We start from the raw sequence: 23,392 nt of genomic DNA, 5'->3' as shown, positions 1-23,392 counted from the left end.
ACTTGTGGAAGGGTCTGTGGGCTGCAGACAGCCTGGGTCCACTCTACAATCCTTCTTTGGAAAGCTCTGGAGGAAGACCAGGCAATCTCAGAGGGAGGTAGAGTAGCTAACAGGTAGAGGTGGACCTCAGGGAGCCTCCATCCTTTTATAGATCTCCCAGTTCTAAGCTGGAGAAAGCTGCCCTTTATACACAGATTGGCCACTCACATGCACTAAGGTCCAGTAGATGCAACCACAAACAGCAAACAGTGCATTGCTACTCTAGAGAGGCAGGTCAAGGCTAGTTACACACAACATCTGACATTGACCTGTACCTGAATCCTGTCCAAGTGGGCCCAGAATTAACACAAATGGTGGTGGGCTCCAGACCACAACAGGGCTTGTCCCAACCAGACAAAAGTGACACACCCACAGGGGTATTCCAGCAGCCACCAGGCCTGCTGGAAAACAACTTGGCCTCATGGGGCAGCCCCTGCACAGCATCTCATACATGGTGATCAAGGTTTACCATTATAATCAACAGCCTAAAGGGCTAACTCCACCCACAAAAGGATCAACAGCATTCCAGTTTCAACTACAATAGGAGGGCATATATAACCCATAAGAAACATTCCTGGAGCAGGGAGCTCATGTGACCTGGAAAATTGTGCCAATGAGCCCAAAAAGACACCTTAATCATAAAGCCATGATAACAAGTTTGGGAGTCACAGCCGATCTATCTAATACACAGAGACAAAATGGGGAGACAAAGAAATATGCTTCAAATGAAACAAGAGAAATCCCTCAGAAAATATTAAATGAAATAGAAGCAATTTAAAAAAATGGTTATAAGGATGCTAAAGGGCCTTGGGAGAAGAATGGATGATCTCCATGAGAACTTAAACAAAGAGAACAAGTATTAAAAAGAAAATAAAAACCAAAAAAAGAATCAATCAGAAATGAAGAATACAATATTTGAAATAAAGAATACACCAGAAGGAATGAACAGCAGATTATTATGCAGAGAATCAAATCAGTGATTTAGTGGGCAAGGCAATAGGAAGAAAACAAGCAGAGCATCAAAAACAAAAAAGAATTTTTTAAAAATGAGGAAAGTCTAAGGGACTTCTGGGACAACATCAAGTGTTACAACATCCCCATCATAGTGGTACAAGGAGGAGAAGAGAGTGAGCAAGGGATACAGAGCCTGTTGGAAAAAATAATGAATAAAAACTTCCTTAACTTGGTGAAAGAAAAGTCACACAGTTCAGAAAACACAGAGTCCCAATCAAGAGACCCACAGCAAGACAGATCATAACTGAAATGGCAAAGGTTAAAGACAAAGAAAAAATCATAGAGGCAGCAAAAGAGAGACAGTAAATAACTTACAAGGGAGTTCCCATAAGGCTGTCATCCAATTTTCAACAGAAACAACCAGGCCAGAAGGGACTGGTATGAAATATTCAAAGTGATGAAAAGCAAGGAACTATAACCAAGACTACTCTATCCAGCAAGACTATCATTTAAAATTGAAGGTGAAATAAAGAGCTTCTCGGGGGGGGACTACTAAAGGAGTTCATTACCACCAAATCAGTATTGCAATAAATGTTAAAGGGCCTATGTTTAGAATAATAAATACAGAGACAGAGGAATATAGGTATGAAAAATAAAATGGCAATAAATAAGTACCTATCAATAATAACCTTCAACATAAATGGATTAAATGCTTCAATCAAAAGACATAGAATAACTGAGTGCATAAGAATACATGACCAATATATATGCTGCCTACAGGAGACCCACCTTAGAACAAAGACAGACACAGACTGACAGTGAAGGGATGGAAAAAAGTATCCCATGCAAATAGAAATGAAAAAAAACCTGGAGTAGCAATACTTACATTTGACAAAATAGACTTCAAAACAAAGGCCATAGACACAAAGAAGGTCACTATCTAACACTAAAGGGATTGAGCCACTAAGGGGATATAACCCTTGTAAACATATATGCACCCAACATAGGAGCATCTATATATTGGGTTGGCCAAAAAGTCCATTTAGTTTTTTCTGTAAAATAAAAGACACATTTTTCATTTTCACCAATAACTTCATTGATTTGGATATTTTAACTACGTCGGCTCTCTCCCACGTGGTGTAACATTGATTATTCTCAATTAATGTCTTGATTTTGATTGCTATCAACTTCAACTGGTCTACCTGACCCTGGAGCATCATCCAGTGAGAAATCTCCAGCACAAAACTTCACAAACCACTTTTGACACATTTGATCGGTCACAGCACCTTCTCCATACCCTGCACAAATCTTTTCCTGTGTTTCAGTTGCATTTTTACCTTTCTTGAAATAAAGCATAATATAATGAAAATGTTGCACATTTTCTTTCATCTTCAATATTAAAATGGCTGCACAAAAATTCACCAATTTTGATGTTTTTTTTAAAATGCATGCTAATATGACAACTATCACAATGCAATCTAACAAAATTGTTTCAAATGAAGTTAAAGACAATTGAGCACTACTAGAGCCATCTTATGGAAAACAATGAAGTAACTGGCCATACCTATATATAAAGAAAATCTTCGTGGGCATGAACGGAAATATTGATAACAGTACAGTCATAGTCGGGAATTTTAACACCCTATCATCATCAATAGATTGATCTTTCAGATTAAAAAATCAACAGGGCAACAGTAACCTTAAATGATACATTGGATCAGATAAATTTAATTGACATTTACAGGACATTTCATCCCAAAGCAGCAGAAGATACATTCTTCTTAAATCCACATGAAACATTCTCACAGACAGATCCCATGTAAGGACACAAAACAGGTCTTAACAAATTCAAGAAGATTAAAATCATATCAAGCATCTTCTCAAATCAAAATGGTATAAAACTAGAAATGAACTACAACAAAAAAACTCAACAACGTTCAAACAAATGAAGGCCAAATATTGTTATTAAACAATTAATAACAAGGAAGAAAACAAAAATTACCTGAAACAAATGAAAATGAACACAAAACAACCCAAAATCTATAAGACACAGCAAAAGCAGTCCTGAGAGGGACGTTCACAGCATTAAAGGCCTACATCATGAAGCAAGAAAAATCTCAAACAATACAACCTAACACCTAAAAAAACTAAAAAAGAAAAGAAAAAGAAAGACCAATGAAACCAAGAGCTGGTTCTCTGAAAAAATAAACAAGATAGACAAACCTTTAACTAGACTCTTGAAGGAGAAAAAAAAGAGAGAGAAGACCCAAATAAATAAAACGAGAAATGAACTAACATCACAGAAATACAAAGGACTGTAAGAAAATAGTATGAACAACTATACGCCAACAAATTAGACAACCTGGAAAAAATGGATAAATTCCATCTTTAGAAACAGTCTTCCAAACTGAATCAGTAAGAATAAAAAAACCTGAATAGACCAATTACAAATAATGAAATTGAAGCAGTAATCATCCCACCAAACAAAAGTCCTGTACCAAATGGCTTCATAGGCAAATTTTACCAAATATTCAAAGAAGAACTAACACCTATCCTCAAATGCTAACAAAAAATTCACAAAGAAGGAAGACTTCCAAGCTCTTTTTACGAGACCAACGTTATTCTAATTCCCAAACCAGATAAAGACACTACAAAGAAAGAAAATTATAGACCGATATTCCTAATGAACATAGATATAAAAATCCCCAACAAAGTATTAGCAGACCAAATCCAGCAATACATTAAAAAGATCATACAGTCCTGGCTGGTGTGGCTCAGTGGATTTAGTGCTGGCCTGAGAACTGAAAGGTTGCAGGTTTAATTCCAGTCAGGACACATGTCTGGGTCATGGGCTAGGTCCCCAGTTGGGGGAGTGCAAGAGGCAACCAATCAATGTTTCTCTCACATATTGATGTTTCTCTCCCTCTTTCTTCCTCCCTCCTCCCTCTCTGAAAATAAATATGTTAAATCTCTTTAAAAAATCATACACCAGGATCAAGTGGGATTAATTCTGGGAATGACAGGTTTATACAATATTTGTAAATCAATAGATGTGATACATCACATAAACAAAATGAAGGATAAAAACCACATGATCATATCAATAGATGCAGAGAAAGCATTTGATAAAATCCAGCACTAATTCATGATAAAAACTCTCAGAAAAGTGGAAAGAGAGGGATCATACCTTAACATAATAAAGGCCATATATGACAAACCAACAGCCAACATCAAACTCAATGGGCAAAAACTAAAAGCATATCCCTTTATATTAGGAACACGACAGGGTTGTCTGTTTTCACCACTCTTATTCAACATAGTACTGGAAGTTCTAACGATTACAATCAAAAAAGAAGAAATAAAAAGCATTCAAATTGGTAAGGAAGGAGTAAAACTGTCATTATTCACAGATGACATATCGTACATAGAAAACTTTAAAGACTCCATCAAAAATCTACTAGATCTTACAAATTCAGCAAAGTAGCAGTATACAAAATAAATATGCAGAAATCAGTTGCATTTTTGTACACCAATAATGAACTATAAGAAACAGATATTAAAAAAAAATCCCATAAAAATACAATAAAAAGTACCTAGGAATAAAATGAAGAAAGAAATTGAGGAAGATACAAATTAAGTGGAAGCATATACCATGTTCATGGATAGGAAGAATTAACATCATAAAATGTTCATATTACCCAAAGCAACCTATAGATTCAACACGATTTTTATTAAAATAACAACAGCATATTTCCTAGATCTAGGACAAATATTTGAAAAACTTACATGGAGAAAGAAAGAAAGAAGAAAGGAAAAGAAAAGAGAAAGCAGAGGAGAGGGGAGGGGAGGGAGGGGGAGGGGAGGGGAGGGGAGGGGGAGGGGAGGGAGGGGAGGGGAGGGGAGGGGAGGGGAGGGGAGGGGGAGGGGAGGGGAGGGGAGGGGAGGGGAAGAGAAATCCCCAAGTAGCCTCAGCAATCTTCAGAAAGAACAAAGTTGGAGGGTTTGCATTACCTGATATCAAACTATACGACAAGGCTGTTGCAATCAAAACAACCTGGTACTGGCATAAAAACAGGCATACAGATCAATAGAACAGAACAGAGAGCCCAGAAACAAACCCACATCTTTATGGTCAATTAATATTTGACAAATGAGGGAAGAGCATACAAGACAGTCTCTTCAATAAGTGGTGTTGAAAAAACTAGACAGGCATATACAAATAAATTAAACTAGAGCACCAACTTACATAAGAATAAATTCAAAATAGAGAAAAGACTCAAATGTAAGTTATGAACCATAAAAATCCTAGAGGAAAACATAGGCAGTAGTATCCCAGACATCTCTCACAGCAATATCTTTGATATGTCTCCTAGGACAAGGGATTCAAATAAATAAATAAATGGGAGACTACATCAAACTAAAAAGCTTTTGCACAGGAAAAGAAATCATTAAAAAATTCAAAGACATCCCACTGTATGGGAGTATATATTTGTCAATGATACATCTGGTAAGAGGTTAATTTCCGAAATATGTAAAGAATTTATACAACTCAACACCAGGAAGATGAACAATCCAATTAAAAAATGGGCAATGGACCTGAATACACACTTCTCCCCAGGGGACATACAGATGGACAACAGATATATGAAAAAATGCTCAATGTCACTAACCATCAGAGAAATGCAAATTAAAACCACAATGAAGAATCACTTTACACCTGCCAGAATGGCTATGCATCAATAAATTAACAAACAGGTGCTGGAGAAAAAGGAACCTTAGTGTACTGTTGGTGGGAATGCAGATTGGTACAGCCACTGTAGAAAACAGTATGGTTTCCTCAAAACATTAAATATGGAAACACCTTTCCTCAAAAAATTAAATATGGAAAAATTAAATATGATAGGAAGTACCTATCACACCTCTTCTGGGAATATATCCTGAGAATCCCAAAACAGTATTCAAGAAAATATATGCATTCCTATGTTCATTGCACTGTTTATGATAGCCAAGCTCTGAAAACAGCCCAAGTGCCCATCAGTAGATGAGTGGATAAAAATGCTGTGGTACATTCACACAATGGAATACTATGTGGCTATAAAATAGGAAATCTTACCTTTTGCAACAGCATGAACAGACCTGACAAGTATTATGCTAAGTAAGCCAGACAGAGAAAGGCAAATACCCTATGATCTCAATTATGTGTGGAATCTAATGAACAAAATAAACTGATGAAATAGAGGCATGGATACATGGAACAGACTAATAGCTGTCAGAGGGAGAGGGGTTGAACGTTTGGATGAAAGGTGAAGGGATTAACCAAAAAACATATACACCACATGTAACACATAGATACAGACAACAGTATAGTGATAGGCAGAGGGAAAGTGGGGTGGGAACTGGGTGGCGGTGGGCAAAGCTGAGGAAAATGGGGACAATGGGTGCATGACGATACAGTGGTGCAGATGATGTTTTATTGAGTTGTACATTTGAGATCTGTATGGTTTTGCAAACCAATGTCACCCCAATAAATTCAATTAAAAAAACTGCAAAAGAATTCTGAGACTGAAGGGCCATTGCCCAAGTAATCTACCCTCATCTGACTAATCTCCCTTATTTCCAATTAAGAACTTTGCTGTTGAGGCAATACCTGCCTATCTAACAATTGTGAATTGAATCACAAAAGGAAAACCTCAAGCAGCACAAATAAGTTGAGGCAGTAACTTACCTAGAATGATGCTCCATTTCATGCCCAAATACAGAAAAAGATGTGTTTAAATTTAAGGAAGTTCATTTCTATGCAGATAGATTGATGTCAAAGGTTTCCTTAGTTCAAGGTGGCATCTTTATCCTCATTGTATATTAGAATTTAGAGACTTTAGGTCACCTTACACAACTTTTGTATCATACAAAGATTTGGTGTCACTGCACTTTACAGTTAAGAAAGGTTAAGTGACCTATCTAACGTCTCCTATTTCAGACAGCTTAAGAATAGGGTGCAAAGTTTAAATACCCTAATGGAAAATACTCAGAAAAAGTGTCTTTGAAATACATTAGATATCATAAGCAAATTCAGAATGTGCAAGTCTATTCCTTTTTGACTGGGAAAAAGAAAGGACTCCAAACTTAAGTGGTTTAGTCAGCTCTAGGAAAAGAATTTGGGCAGGAAAATGAGAATATGGACTTTCACCTTTTATACTTCACTATTACATAATTTTAAAACAAACATGAATTACTTTTATAATAATAATTAGGTTTTTTCCCCAGCAGTGATTTTTTAAAAAAGAAAATGTATTATATTCCTGAGTCTTAGTGACTCATTATAATCACTGAAAAAATTTTCTTTGTACCTTAGCATTTTTTTTTGCAACCTATCATCTCTCTTCCTCTATACACTATATTCAAATGTAACTTTTCAGATACCTAATATAGGGATATATATTGTTCTGGTATTGTCCTAAGTTCTGGTATTAAAGAATATAGGGAGCATAAGATGGCTTTCAAAATATTTAGAAAAAGCAAGCACATAAGAAATGATTTTTGATTGTTTTCTGGTGCTATGCTATCACTTTTTCAAAACCATTTTGCCCACCAAAATTGATGAATTAACCAACTTACTGACTTTCATAACTTACTGAACTCAGCCTTCCAGAATGGTGCATATACTAAACATAAAATTAAAGAGTTCTGTATTTTTTCTGATGTTTTTCTACTGTAAGTCAATTAACCTAGAGGTTGAAGTTTGATGGATACCAAAATAGTTGTCAATTCCCCTGTTCTCCAATATATCCTCTTATTCACCCATTGTAACAGAACTTTTAAGCTAAGAATGTAAGTTACCAAAGTAAAGACTTCAGGCTGTTTTGCAGAAGAGCACTGTATCCAAGCTCTGGCCAGTCGGGTTTCAGCATTGATTTTGTGTCGAGGTTTTCTGAATCTTCCTTAGGAAAAGCTAACTCCTTATTGATCTCAATTTGGATTATGAAGATGTCCATCTCACTCTAGAGATTAGAGCTCAACAGGGAGAAGCCATGGGCTCTGAGATGTTGTGGAGCAGAGGCAGCAATGAGCCCTGCACTAACCCTTGGCACTCCCTCTGAGAGAAAAAGATAAACTTCACCTCATTCAAGCAACTGTGATTTGGGGTTATCAATGGAGCCAAAACCAATCCTAATACCCCAACTCTGTTACTTGGGGTATCTGAAAAATAAAAACACGTTTTTATGTTTTTGCCTGTCCTCTGAAATTCCTGAGTGGCTATCATAGAAGATGATCCTAATAGATTTTCCTAAGTTCTGGTATTTTAAGGAATAGTTTAATAACAAGCCAAACTACATAATCCTGAATAAAAATTGAAATAAACTTCTGGTATATAAATTACAAACTGAATTTCAGGCCATCAGTATATGAGGTAAATAAGTTAACAAAATATTGCACCATTTAGGTTTTTAAATTTTTTATTTTAAGAATATACATAGTGAGAATCATTTTATCTATGCTGTGGTAGATATAACTGAAAATCTAAATAAGTTTACCGACTGCTGAATCTTATATTAACTTGTGTTTAATTTTTCACATTACTGTTTTTATGGCTTATACACTTAATGAACAATTTTTCAACATCATTTAAAATGACTGAAAGATAAAGGTCTACAATATCTATGAAATAAGTAAATGTATATTAGTAAGAATTAGAACATTTTTGTCAAGAAAAAATAGTGGCTTGTTTGTGAATTGTGCATCAGAGTTGAGAAAATTCACTTAAATTTTTGTTTCAACTTGCTAGCAAATACTGTACTTCTTAGAAGTCATTCACCAGTCTTAAACCTTATACTCACATTCCACATCTTAATCTCAAGTTGGAGGTTTACCGTCCTAACACAGGATAGCAGGGCTCCCTTGAGGCTACTGATTAAGAGGGGGCACCTACCTGCTGACTAGCAACTGTTCTAACCTTGACTGAGCAGGCCTGCAAATAAATCCCATAACATTTACCCATTCATTCTGATTTGCAAAAATGACAAGACCTGGATGAAAAGATCATAAAAAAATCAGCTAGAAAAAAATTTTTTTTTAAAGTTAGTCTTTTTCTTTCTTGCTTCTTTTAAAAATGATTTTATTTATTTTTTGAGAGGGGGGAAAGTGAGGAAAACCTTAATGTGTGAGAAATATGTCATACCATCAATCAGCTGTCTCCTGCATGCTCCCAACTAGGGACCTGACCCACAACCCAGGCACATGCTGGGGCAGAGAATTGAACCAGTGACCTTTCGGTTTGCAGGCCAGCACTCAATCCACTAAGCCACATTGGGCAGAGCTAGAAATATGTTATATTTCTAAATGTTATAATCTTCCTTTGGCAGACCATCAGGGAGTATCTTCGATAGAACCCACACAGTTTGAGTCCCTCTATGCAGTCCTTGTTTACTGCATTTTTAATTTTGGATAAAAGTGAAAAAAAGATACGATTATACCAAAAACATTTTTTAAAAGGCATCTGGAGAATTACAAAGGAAATGCAATGAGTAATACATATGTTTCATTCCCTTTTCCAGTATTCTCTTACAACTCTGCTTTCTTGGAAGAAAATTCATGAGCTGTAATACTTGAGCAGATTCTCCTCTGTAGGCTTTAGGATTTTCTTATCTGCCATATTCACCACCCATCCAGGAGCAAGACCAAAGAAAATCTGCCTTGGATCCTTTCGAGTACTAAGCATCTTGAAGAGTTCATCTTTAGTGATATCAGGTAAAATATAACCATACTTCTTGGCAAGTTCAAGTCTTGCTTCAGGAAATTTGGCAGGATCCGCCAGGTAACCCCGATTCTTTGCATCAGTGTAATATGGGACTAAGGCTTCAGGTGGAAGCATTCTTTTTGGAATGGGTTGTCCCCGCAGGAAGAATGGAACAGGTTTGCATAGAATTTCTAAAAAAAATTTTCAAATTAAAAAAAGAGATATAAATATTGGCTATATAGATAGATAGATGTTCTTTAATAATAATTGTCTTAATTATTTTTTAAATATTATCAAGATCAGAACTTAATTCTAATAACTTGTTTTAATAGGCTAATTTTAAGAAAATGGAAATGCTTTAATTTTGAAAGTTTACATCTTAAAAGTCAAAGTTACTACTCAGTTACCAATGAATAATGAATTTCTTATGCATAGGTAACACCATATTTAAGCCTCATGTTTAAAATCAAAAACTAAACCTCTTTATGTCATACTGGTTCAAGTACATTAAAAAAAGATGGAGCCCCACCAGCCAAACCACTAATAAGAAATCCTAAAACAGAAAACCAAAGTTCCTGAACTGCAAGTCAATGAACAATGAGGACTTTTAAAATCCTCTTGGCAACCAGGATGACACAAAGAAGAAAAGACAAATACTGCAGAACAAGCTTACCCAGACTTCTTGGATCATAGAAAGCTGTAGTAATGACACCGCCATTTTTTTCAATTGCAGCAATGGCTAGTTCTGAAGCCAACTGTACTTCAATATTAACTTTTGCCTTAAAGGTGTCAGCACCCTGTAATATGTTAAAACAAAGTCTCTTAGTAGATAGTTTGAATTGAAGTAAATTATGGCAACCTTCCATTTTACAATGTTTTCTCCTCCATAGTACCTATAATATAACAGTCATTCCTATTTTTTTAATCATTCCTACTTTAAATACCTCTGCTCTGACATCCTATCAAATAATATCAAATTTTTTACATTTTTTAGACCTCTTGTTTTACCAATTTTCATTCCTTGTAATCAGGGATGACTATCTTTTCACTTGATGTCTTTAGTAGACCTCAATATAACTGCCCACTCCCAGTACTTCATTAAATGTAGACTGTATAATTCTCCTAACAACTCTATGACAGAATTACTGCTAAACCAATGCCATTGATGGGGACACTGAAGTAGAGAGGTTAAGGAAACTGCTCAAGACCACAAAGCTAGGTTTCTAATCCAGGGAGTTTAGTCACACACATCTATATCCTTAACTACACTATGCTGTATGATATAGATAAAAACTTAACTTTCTCATCCCTAAATAAGCAAGAGGCCAAGAGATGATTAAAGAGGGGGATGAGTGGGTTAGAACCAGGGAAAGAACAAAAGATCTGACAACCATATCTGAGCTTTAGAGGGGTCAGCTCCCTCTAGGGAAAAAAGTAGAATAACAGAAATTTAGTTTGCATTCACTATTGATTTTATTATAGCCTCTAAACTGGTAATAATAAACATAATGATGATGATGTCTATCTTTCCTGAGAACGGTCAACACTAAAAAAATGCAGTACTAAACTTTAAAGTTTTTGGTCACTTTAGTTTGGATGTGTGTGCTGTATTTTACTTTATTTTTATTATTTTTTTAATTCTCATCTGAGGATATGTTAATTAATTTCAAAGAGAGAGAGAATGGTGGGGAGGAGGTGGGGAAGTGGGGGAGAAACAGAGAAACATTGATTTGAGCGAGAAACATCAATTGGTTGCCTCTCATATGCATCCCAATTGGAAATCAAATCTGTAACCTAGGTATGTGCCCTGGCTGGGAATCAAACCTACAAACTTGTGGTGTATAGGACAATGCTTCAAACTGAGCCACCCAGCCAGGACTATTTCACTTTAGTTTCAAAATATTCTAACAAAAATAAAGAGATGGTGGCCAATAGCATCTCTTTAGTGGTGACAAAAATATTTTGCTAATTTGGTATGGCTGAAATAAGCTGGCCCCTAATCAAGTTCCTTTTCTTAATTATAAAACTCTAATGTATCTCAAAATGTTCCATCAATTTCAAGACACATTTTCTCACAATTTTTTTCCATTTATAACTCTAGCCTGCATTTGTATAATCAATGGCACCTCTGACTCAACAAAATAACATTTTATCATGGTATCTGTGATTTTTAATTATTACGCCATAATTGCTTAACCATTTTTCTATCCTTGGGCATTGGAGTTAGTTCCATTATTTTCAGTATTATGGAAAGGATTTTTAGGAATATCTTTGTATCAGTTGGGTTTCTTTTGTTTTTCCTTTAGTACATACATTCCCAAATTGGTATTGTTGCGCTGAAGGATAAAAATAATCTTAATAGTCACTTTTTATTGCAAATCTGAAATCCAGAAATGGTCAACCTATTTACAAAGCTATAAATGATATGTAACACTACTTATGAAGCCACTGCCCTGATGTAATCTTCACGATTATTTCAGCTAGAGTAGACACATGCTTAAAAGCTGCTGAGATGTGCACACTTTAATGGCTGATGAGGTCATGGATTTTTCCACAGCTTAATTATATACATATCTTCTTGTATACCCTGAGTAAATACTGAGGCTTAATTGTATATTTAGTATTCTCTTTTCAAATCATTTTATTTGGAATGCTTTTATCCATAAGGTTTATTTTTTGAAAGGAATCTTAAAATATTTTTCCAGAAACACATGTTTCCCTCTAGTGCACACAGCTATATTACTGACATACAAGAAACAGGAATAGTTGATTAACAATGTACAAGTTTATTTGCTTTTGAAACTCCTGGCCAACTGATAAAAAACAGAAAACTGCACGCAAATAACTTACATGATAGTGAGGAAGACAATAAAAACTAAATACATTGCATGGTAATAAATGTCAGGAGTTCATATATTCAAAGAAAAATACTTTGAGCAGGGAAAGGCAGACCAAGTATGACTGTGGGGGTGGGGGATGAGATGGGATGTATGAGTGCTCCCTAATAAAAAATGTAAAAAGGTGCCCTGGCTGGCGTAGCTCAGTGGATTGAGCACAGCCTGCGAACCAAAGTGTCGCAGGTTCCATTCCCAGTCAGGCCACATACCTGGGTTGCAGGCCATGGCCCCCAGCAACCGCACATTGATGTTTCTCTCTCTCTCTCTTTCTCCCTCCCTAACCTCTCTAAAAATAAATAAATAAAACCTTTAATATAAAAAAAAATGTAAAAAGGTGACATGTGACCAGAGAACCAAAGAAAGTGATGGGGCCAGGTGAAGAGATACACAGAAGAGCCTTCCAGGACCATGGATGAGAGGCCCCATAACGAAAGAATGCTGGCTTTCTAAAACACAGTTTAGAGTGCACAACTGAGTATAGCTCACTACTCAATCACCACTATGTAATAACTGTAACAACTTAAAAGGGATAAAAATAAAAGAAGGCAAAGTGATGATTATATAGAAATCAGAAATACCCTTCTATATAACTCCCAAAAAATCTAGACTTACCTCTTCTACTAACTGGACACCATAATCCCTTTTAAGTGGTTGAATGGTCACACCTCTTCCATTGACGAGTTGGGTTAAGTCAATAGGTTGAGTGGGATCAACTCGACCCAAATCAATAAGATACTGCAGTCTGTTGAGACTCAAAGGCTGATACTGGCGTCTGAAGCTACGAGAAAGTAACAGTTGAAAAACTCAGAAAGATAAGAAACTTAACTTTCTGTAAGTCCTCCAATTCAACTCAAAGCTTTGTTCTGTGATTTTTTTTAAAACAGTTAGCTGTTTTAACAGCTGCTTGTTTTTTGGTAAAATAATTTACCTCTCTAAGCATTTATTTCACTCATTTACACAAATAAATTTGTGAAAAATTACTGGGTGACAATGGGCCAAATTTTTATATATGTTTTGCTAAGCCTTTGAACAACTACGAGAGCAGGGATTATTATCTCCATTAAGCAGGTCTAAGTGCAATGTCTGGGGTTTTCTTCCTACAAATTCAGGCTAAATTTCATTACCAAAAATAATTCAGAGAAACAATAACAAAAGTTGGTTTCAAAATGAATTTAAATTTGTACCAAGCTATTTTTTTAAGTTATTCTCAGTGAAATTAGGGGCTTTTACTTTAAAAACCAAAAGCAACCTTACCTATGGCCTTCATTAAACCCGTATTTGGGAATTCGGATGTAAAATGGGGTCTGGCCTCCCTCGAAGCCCAGTCGGGGCCGTGTTCCCCTCTGCCGTTCTCCTTTATGGCCCCTGCCACATTTTCTACCTCTTCTCCGACCTCTTCGTCGTCTTTCCTACAAAGAAAGTTTTATGATCTACTGATGCATTTTTTAAAAAACTGTATTTTACCTTTTCACTATATGTATATATTTTATGGCATTTATTCATCCAACCGACCCAAACTAGCTAAAACTATGTGCCCTGAACAGTTCTAGCTGTTCTAATGTCTACACACTCTGAATCAGTATCTCTTTGCCTCTGAAGATGTAGCCGATTCCTGCAACGTCCAAGTTGTTTAAAAGGCAATGAATAAGGATTCTATGACAAGCTTGCACCGAAAAATGCTAAAATTAAACATCCACAACAAACGATACAGGATATTCGAAAAAACTTATTTTGCAATTAATTGTAAATATGTGTTTGTTACGTATATTATTTTTATTTAAAGATTAACCTAGGAAAATATTTTTATTTCCTGTGACCTCACAAAAGGTGCTAATTTTTTAAAATGACAGTATGTCAACTTTTCAGAGCTGTATTCAGTGATTTTTCAAGAGACGTCTAACAGCAAATCAACTCAATTCTTTCTCATGTAGACAAGGATACATTAGAAAAGCACTTCATTTTAAATCCAATTTTGAATGAGGCGGTCATTTTGTAGTTTTTGCGTCTTCGAAGCTCCGCTCTAATGAACAATTACACTTTTAAATGTAAACCTTATTAAGAATCGGAACCACATGGGAAGATTATTCTCTCTGCAATGAAGGATTGCAATCCTACGTTCAACCCAACACTCTTCGGGAAAGGAGTCCTCTAGCACGACCGTAAAGGGCCGCTCTCGTGGCCCCCGTCCCCCAGCGCTTCCCGCACCGCCAACCAGCGATTTACCAGTTTCCTCGAACCTGGATTCGGCTTTAGGTTGGCCAGACTCACACGGGGCAGGGTCCGGATCAAGCCCAGAGCCCTGGCCCCACCACCCTGGAATGGACCAGCCATGCCTGCACCGCCACAAATCTTTCACCAGCACCCTTTCCACCTCAGCGCCTACTTGGCCTCGGGACGCTGCTTTACGGACTTGGCCCCGCCTCTGTCGTACCGCAGTGCGCTGCGTCTGTCACTTGCGCGCTCTCCGCCGCGGCTCGTTTGGAGCCCTGAGCCCGGCCTTTATTTTTGGCCACGTGATGATATCTTGAGAGTTCGTTCCTGGACGAGTAGGGCTGTCAGCATGCTCTACCTACAACGTTTTCTTACGCCACGCTCTGAGAGTGCTGCTCCTTAGGGAAGTTTTGAGTGTGTGTGTGGCCTGGTAGTCCTTTTCAGGCAGTTGTCTTCTCTAATCTCAGTGTGGAGCCTGGAAGAAAATAATGCGCTAAATGAAGATAACTAGCTTTGAGCTTGGGTAATCACTTGTGGTAAAGTAAAAAAATAATACTCAATGTGTACAAGTAAGTATGGACACCAACTGTATTTTCTCAGTAAATATTTTTTTTCAAGGAGGTAATGCTGAAGGGTCCAGCTATTAAAATTCCTCCCTAGTAATAACCTGTGAATAAGATTAAAGTATGCATTTTCATCTGTGTGCATGTATATTGCCTTGATCGAGTCACTGGGATACTAACATCACTTACTGCTAATAATGATAGGATCTCTACCAAGGCTTGTTAAGTGTCCAACGCTGTGTTAAGTCAGTCTTACTTGATTTATGTAACTAAACAACCATTGGTAAAAGTAGATACTACCTTTTATAGATGGAGAGAGTAAGCTTAGAAAAGTCGGTCAGGTAGCTTGACCAAGGCCTCACAACAATCAGCAAAGCCAGGATTCAAACTTACACTGCGTCCTATAGTAAAATTTTAAACTATTTTTTATAATATAAAAATTGAGTATACGCAAGCACAAAATACTTAACATTTTTACTCTAAAAATATCAGCTTTTTAATTTTTGCCTCAGTTGAGGGTAATATAGAAGACCTTCCTTGTTTCTTTTTATTTTTCTTTTTATATTTTACCATCTTCCTGGGGATTTTTTTTCCTGCTGATTCCTATTAGCGATCACAAATAGTAAGTGAGAAATTTTTGGAGGGCAGTTTGATAGAAGAAACATCCAAACCTGTAGAGAATTTTTATGAGTTTGTCTGAGCCAAACTTGACAGCAATTACTGGGAAGCAAAATCTCAATGGACTGAGAAAATGCTCCAGAGAATGGCAGTTTTACAGCTTATTTTATATATTCAAGTCAAAGGAAAAGACAAGGAGAGTTACATGAAGTTCATTGGTGGCAATTAGGGAGGTGGGAGAAAGCAAAGTGCGGGGAGGGAATCTCAGACTGAATAAATAAAGAGTAAAATACAGTGACCCTTCTTTTATATTGGTAGGTATAAGTAAGTTAATAATCAACATTGACAGCACATATAGATGGTATTCCAGGATCAAGATAACAGTGAGAGGTTCTGTAGTCTGGGGCTCTGGTGTGCCCTGAGTAGTCTTCAGATTCTCTGACATTCCAAGGGTATGTTATCTTAGATGCAAAAAGACAATATACTGGCTTATCTAAGGTAAAGATTGGCCTTTGTCAAGGAAGTTACAGGCCTCGGAACTGATGACCAGCCATGACTCACTTTTAATTTAGTCTGGACATGAAAATTCCTTTGCAGTTACTTTCAGTCTCTGAGTTTAGAAGGCCCACCACACAAGCCTCCCCTGAGCTTCCCAGGTCTAGTAGGTGACCCCTTTTTTTGTCCACAATAGCTACTTCTATGTTTAACTAAAACTTTCTGAAGTTATTTTAAGTCAAGTATAAAAATCTAGAGAAAGTAAAGGTTGCTTTCATTTCTACAGTTAGGCAATATTTATGAGAAAGACACTGAGCTTGTTACTGAAAACTACACTGTTACTGAAGTCAAATAGGATCTTTCTCCCAGTTTGTTTGAAATCTAGTACAGGAGACTTTCCAAAATTGAATATTCCTTTAAAGTTAAAAAAATAATGTACATCTCTTGTAGATCAAATACTACAAATACAAAAAAACAAACAACAAACAAACCCAAAAAACAAAATATGAGTTCTATAGAACAATATGAAGATAAGGTCTAGACCAGGGGTGTCAAGCTCACTTTCACTGGGAGCCATATCAGCCTCGTGGTTGCCTTCAAAGGCCCAAAATAATTTTAGGACTATAAATGTAACTACTCCTTAACTGTTAAGAAGTTGAAATTACATTCGGCCCTTTGAAGGCAACCAGGAAGCTGATGTGGCCCCTGGTGAAAAGGAGTTTGACACCCCTGGTCTAGACTCTATTTAGAAGTCCAGTACAAAAAAATCTAGGAGGAAAAAGGAAACTAGTTTCTGCCTTTAAGTTTTCTCAATTCAATATATTGTATCATCTTGTCAGAAATTTCATACTTCTGGCAAGAAAATCTCAAAATACATTGCAAAATATGACCTAATCTACAGAAAGATACACATTTTCCCCTCTACCTAGAAAATCATTTCTTGCATTAAGTAATTAACTTCTGGACGAGTGTTAGTACCAATAATGTTTTTTATCATGACAAAACTTTTATTGAATAAATGAGATACAAGAAATATAAAACAATGTGTTACTCTTCTTGGAAGTGGATGCTCTATGTTGTGTAGGTTATGTAAGGTTATTGGTGTACATCACTTAATAATAGTGGAAGTAATAGTTGTTTGTTGTTAAATTGTAGGTTCCATGTTTGTTTATCATATATCCAACATGTTGATTAAGCATATAAAACTGTCAAAATAATTCGATGAGTTTATTTAAAATAATGTTATTAGTTTATTTGAGCTAAATTGATGACGTATGCTGGGAAGCAAGATCTCAAATGCTCTGAGGAATTTCATGTGTGTTGTAAGAATGTGAATTAAGCCTATAGAAGTTTTATCATTATTGTTATTGCACATTAATATTTATAAGCACCCACATGTTTGGGGTGTTGTGCTAAACCCAGCTAAAATCAAGTTAAGGAGACCATGTAGTAAGAAAACATCTCAACTACTTAAGGTCTAGTTAAGGTCCGTCCTGTTTCCAGCCCCAGTTAATAGTGACTACTGAATCATTATATAAAAAGAATGAAATGAACCCTGTAAAATGGTATAATTTGAAGTCCCTTGAGAAGGTCTCTCCTCCCACACTCCCAAGTAGTCTTCCCCCACCTTTCCCAGTGACTGACATTCTGTCAACATAGATTAATTCTTTCGAGCTCATTACTTAAAAAAGAAAATCCTCCGGGCTGGCGTAGCTCAGTGGATTGAGCGCGGGCTAAGAACCAAAGTGTCGCAGGTTCGATTCCCAGTCAGGGCACATACCTGGGTTGCAGGCCACGGCCCCCAGCAACTGCACATTGATGTATCGCTCTCTCTAGCTCCCTCCCTTCCCTCTCTAAAAATAAATTTAAAAAAATTTAAATTAAAAAAAAAGAAAATCCTCATAGTGGATAGAGAATGAGAGTGGGGGTGATGATCAAAGGGGATAAATTCATCACAGAAGGTGCTCTGTATGAACCATAATGATAATACACTGTGATGACTCTGAACAATTTAACCCTCTGTTTCTGAGATTAAAAAATGACAAGCTAAAACAAAAACAGGCACATAAAAGTTGCTCACCTAATCTCCCTAAATGAGATCATACATTTGGCAGGGATAACATCAGGTGAAGAAAAGGAATTTCCTTTATTAGATTATTATTGAATTTGACTGTGAACCAAGAACAAGACATATTAAGAAGGGGACTAAGAACAGACTAATTTTGTGATGATCAAAATTGAGGAGTGGAAAACAGAAGTGATTTTACTTAGTGAAAGTGAGAGGACTCCAGGATCAGGAAAGCAGTGAACCCTTTGATACTGGGTGAAGAAAAATACAGAGAACTATAAAGAGGGCAGGGCAAGGGGCTGGAAATAAATGTTATCCATCTCCTCACCCTTGCATTATCAATCTCTCCCCCTGCTGGTTAGTCTCATCAGCATATAAAAATGCTCTAATAGCACTCATCTTAAAAAACAAAACACTTTTATTTGTTCCATTATCCATCCATATCTGTCAGCTGTACCTATTTTTCTGCTTGCTTCCACAGAAAAACTCCTCAAAAGAGTTCTACCAGGGCTATCAGAGCTACCAGGGCTATCTCTATTGCCTCCTCTTTGATTCATATGTTTTCCTATGAATAACCTCCATATTGCCAAATCTGGTAAGAAATGCAGATCAAAACTATAATGAGATATGACCCCACACATGTTAGAATGACTTATAAAAAAAAAGAATAACAAGTATTGGTTAGGACATGTGGAAATTGGAAACTTTGTACATGTAAAATGGTACAGCCACTATGGAAAACAGTATGGAGGTTCCTCAAAAAATTTAAAAAATAACAATCATATAATCTAGCAATTCCACTCCTGGGTATATATCCAAAAGAATTGAAATTGGGATCTTGTAGCAATACTTGCACTCCAATATGTATTGCAATATTACTCACAGTAACCAAGATATAGAAACAATCTAAATGTCTATCAACAGACAAGTGGATAAAGAAAATGTGGGATATATATACAATTAAATATTATTCAGATTTAAAGATTAAGAAAACCCTACCATTTGTGACAACATGCTTGGACCTGAAAGACATTATGCTAAGTGAATTAAGTCAGTCTCAGAAGGACAAATATTACATGATTTCTTCCATATGAGGTATCTAAAATAGACATATAAACAGAAAATCAATTGGTAGCTTCCTTGGGTTGGAGAAAATGGAGAGTTGTTATTAAACAGGTATAAAGTTTCAGTTATGCCAGATCAATAAGATCTAGAGATCTACAAAATAACATTCTCCCTATAGTCAGCAATATAGTGTTGTGCACTTAAAAATTTGTTAAGACAGTAAATCTCAGGTTAAGTGTATTTACAACAACAATAACAAAAGCAAGAGAACACAAGAAATTTTACAGAGGCTGTGGATATGTTTATTACCTTGACTGCAGTGATGGCATTGGGTTGGTCAAAAAAGTTCCTAAGATGGCTTTGGTAGTGCTTAGTTGTCTTTCACTTCATTCAAAACATTATTGTTGGAGTGTAGTGTGACACTTGTCATATTAGCATGCATTTTTTAAAAACTTACCAAAATTGGTGCATTTTTGTGCAGCTTTTTTAATATTGAAGATGGGAGAAAATATGCAACATTTTTGGCATAGTATGCTTTACCATTTCAAGAAAGGTAAAAATGTAATAGAGATGTAAAAAAAAAGATTTATGCAGTGTATGGAGAAGGTGCTGTGACTAATGAAATGTGTCAAAAATGGTTTGCGAGGTTTTGTGCTTGAAATTTCTCACTGGACATGATCCTCAGTCAGGTAGATCAGTTGAATTTGATAGCAATCAAATCGAGACATTAATTGACAACAATCAATGTTATACCACATAGGAGATAGCAGGCATAGTCAAAATATCCAAATCAATAAAGTTATTGGTAAAAATGAAAAATGTGTCTTTTATTTTGTGGAAAAAACCATATGGACTTTTTGGCCAACCCAATATCATGGGTATATGCATATAACCAAACATCAAAATGTATGCATTAATATGTACAAAAGTTTGCATATTAATTATACCTTAGTAAAGCTGGATAAAATAAATATTCTCCATTCTTTTAAATGAGTTCTTAGCTGCATTCAAGATGGTTGACCACTTCCTCCTTGAAACAATTCTCTGTTTTGGTTTCTGGATAGCCACATTTCTGGGCTGCTTTTTCCACCCCTGGTTGATCTCTCTCAGTTACTTTCACTGGCTTATATATATCTGAACTTTTAAATGTTGAAATTTATTTTTTCTATGTAGGTGTTCTCCCAAAGTGATCTTAAATGGCTTATAAATTCTCAGATTCATATCTGCACCTAAAGCTGAATTCAATTTACCTATATCCAGCTGTTTACTTGGTATCTTGACTGGGATATCTCCTCAATGTAGTCAAAAGAAATTCTAAATTTCCAACTTTGCCACAATCCCCCTCAAAACTACTCTTCCCTTATATTCCTCATCTTAATCAATGATTCCTCTACTTACCTAGTTATTAAAGCCAGAAAACTGAGAATCACTCTTGATGCCTCTCTTTCCCTTTTACTCACTTTGGCAAAACCATGCTGGTTCAGCCCACCATCATCTTGCCTAGAAAAATGCTGCAGTCTACTGACTGATCTATTTTTACTTTCACTGTTGCCCCTCCATTCTATTCTCCAAAAATAGAGTCACAATACCCTCCAGTGACTTCACATTGTCCTTAGAATACAATGCAAATTTCTTACCATGGCCTATAAGAATTGGGCTGATCTGATTCCTGCCTTTCTATCCTCAAAGGGTGGAGATACTGCAGTGAATGATAGGCAGGCACGTCTTCTGTTCTAATGGAATTTTTGAGTTGTATTTTTTGGGGGGTGGGGGTGGGAGATAGATAGTATACAATAAACAAATACAAATAAAAAAATAAAGTAATTTCTGAGACTAAGGAGTACCATAAAGACAAACAGAATATTTTAGAGAGTAACTGATATTTGTACTAGTCTTTAGACTGAGTGGTCAAAGATTGCATCTCTGAAAGTACATTTGAACTGAATCCTGCAAAGGGATTTTTAGGACTTTCTTAGCAAAGGTTCATTTCTTCATTACATCATAATCCCACTGAGGATCAGCTGGGAACTCTGCTGACTGTCTTCTAGGGTATAGGCTGAGAGAGTAATCAGCATCTTGACATTTACAGGTTGCTGGGGCAAATGGAAACCAGCAATTAAAAGTGCTAGTCAGGGAAATAACACATCTCTTCCACCTACAATTCCTTGACCAGAACTATTCACATGACACCACCGAGACCAAAAATCTAGGGAGTACAATCCCACCATGTCCCAGAAGGCAGAGAATCAGATATATTTGCAAAGTATTAAGAACAACCATAGTCATTCATATTTACAAGGGAAAATAAAAAGGGAGGGAAGGTATAGATACATCTTTGGTAGCATCAAGAGTTCTACAACTGTGTAAAGCCATCAGTATTGTTAGGTCTGGTCCCTCTGGTAGGCATACAATAGAAACAGAAAATGGCTTGGTGAGTTTTTCCAAGTCTTGCTGCTATTATATCCCTCTAAGAATAGGGAAATGGCTTTCTACTGTTTTACACAGCTAGAAGAATGAACTCATAGAATGTTAACTCATTCACTCTACTCAAGATTTCAGTTTGCTCAGGTTCAGTCAAGAACAGTCTAGAAATATGTATATTCTCCATCTCAACTTCTCAGAGCTAATATAAAAAAAATAAGCACAAGACTGGCTCAAAGATTTTTGTGACTTATTGATTTTAATTTCAAGGTTATTTCTTACATATTACATTTATATTTGCAAGAGTGATTAAAAGGCTTAGTCAGGGTTATAGTGATGTATTAAGACATGTTTTCATGGTTTCCTTTTCTTTTTAAGAAATCAATTTTTCTGTTTGAGACCCTTTTATTATAAAATATTTCAGGCCTTAATTAAATATAACTAGTAATAAGTTGAATACCTGTGTGCAGACTACCCAGCTTATGAAATAAAATATTGCATATATAGTTGTAAGCTCAGAGTTCACACAGAGCTAGGAATACTTTATGTTCCTACCGGCTAAATAGAAAATAATCTAATACAGGGATATTCTCCAAAGGGTATTGCATTAGTATTGGGACCAAGGGTATTGCATTAGTATTTCTGTACTAAAGGCTGTAGTAAACCAACCTAACAAAGAAGAAAAGCAAGCCTCAAAAGGGTCAAGTTGGTCACAAGTGACATAACTGCATCACTCCCCCCCAAAAAATCCTTAGAAACTTCAGCAGCTAACTAAATAAAATTCACAATATTCAGCACCTGATTTAAAAGTTACCAGATATACAATGAAGCAGGAAAATATAATCTACAATGAAAAGAAAATTAAGACAAAGACTCAAAAATGACAGAGACAATATAAATAGTTGGCAAGAATGTTTTAATAGTATAAATGTAGTTCAACAAAGAAAAGGATGAGTATTTTAAGGAGATATGCAGTATTTTTAAAAACTATTTTACAACAATGTGAAGATATTTAACACTGATAAACACTGATAAACACTTTACAACAATGTGAAGATATTTAACACTGATATTTAACACTGATTTTTGTTTGCTGCCTTTGTTTTCAGCAAACAAAAATAAAATCACAACTAAAGTCTAGAAGTTAGTCCTGGCCAGGTGGCTCAGTTGGTTGGAGCATCATTCTATAGACCAAAAGGTTGTAGGTTCAATCCCTAGTCAAGGAGTACATGGACCAAAAGGTTATAGGTTCAATCCCTGGTCATGGCATCCAATTGATGTTTCTCACATCAATGTTTCTCTCTCTTACTCTCTAAAAATTAATTAA

General features: G+C 36.1%; 1 protein-coding gene across 1 annotated transcript; it reads right to left on the bottom strand.

The window, feature by feature from the left end:
• Nucleotides 1-9,089: 9,089 nt before the first annotated feature.
• MRPL15 (mitochondrial ribosomal protein L15) lies at nt 9,090-15,038 on the bottom strand. The gene is made up of 5 exons (XM_045849446.1): nt 14,848-15,038; nt 13,879-14,033; nt 13,237-13,402; nt 10,401-10,524; nt 9,090-9,918 (listed from the first exon to the last, which is right to left on the bottom strand). Exons 1-5 carry the CDS (start codon nt 14,953-14,955, stop codon nt 9,581-9,583), a joined length of 891 nt encoding a protein of 296 aa, XP_045705402.1. The 5' UTR covers nt 14,956-15,038; the 3' UTR covers nt 9,090-9,580.
• Between the last annotated feature and the right edge of the window lie 8,354 nt (nt 15,039-23,392).

Source organism: Phyllostomus hastatus, unplaced genomic scaffold (assembly GCF_019186645.2).
Source record: "Phyllostomus hastatus isolate PE091 unplaced genomic scaffold, TTU_PhHast_1.1 phas_contig_65, whole genome shotgun sequence".
Classification (NCBI taxonomy): Eukaryota; Metazoa; Chordata; class Mammalia; order Chiroptera; family Phyllostomidae; genus Phyllostomus; species Phyllostomus hastatus.
This window is presented reverse-complemented; position numbering and strand designations above follow the sequence as displayed.

What these genes read in the sequence shown, in the direction of transcription:
- MRPL15 (XM_045849446.1), bottom strand. Translation starts at nt 14,955, where the DNA reads ATGGCTGGTCCATTCCAGGGTGGTGGGGCCAGGGCTCTGGGCTTGATC. An exon ending in ATCCAGGTTCGAGGAAACTG is followed by an intron (nt 14,034 to 14,847) that starts GTAAATCGCTGG and finishes CTTTCTTTGTAG; the next exon opens with GAAAGACGACGAAGAGGTCG. An exon ending in GTGTCCAGTTAGTAGAAGAG is followed by an intron (nt 10,525 to 13,236) that starts GTAAGTCTAGAT and finishes AACATATTACAG; the next exon opens with GGTGCTGACACCTTTAAGGC.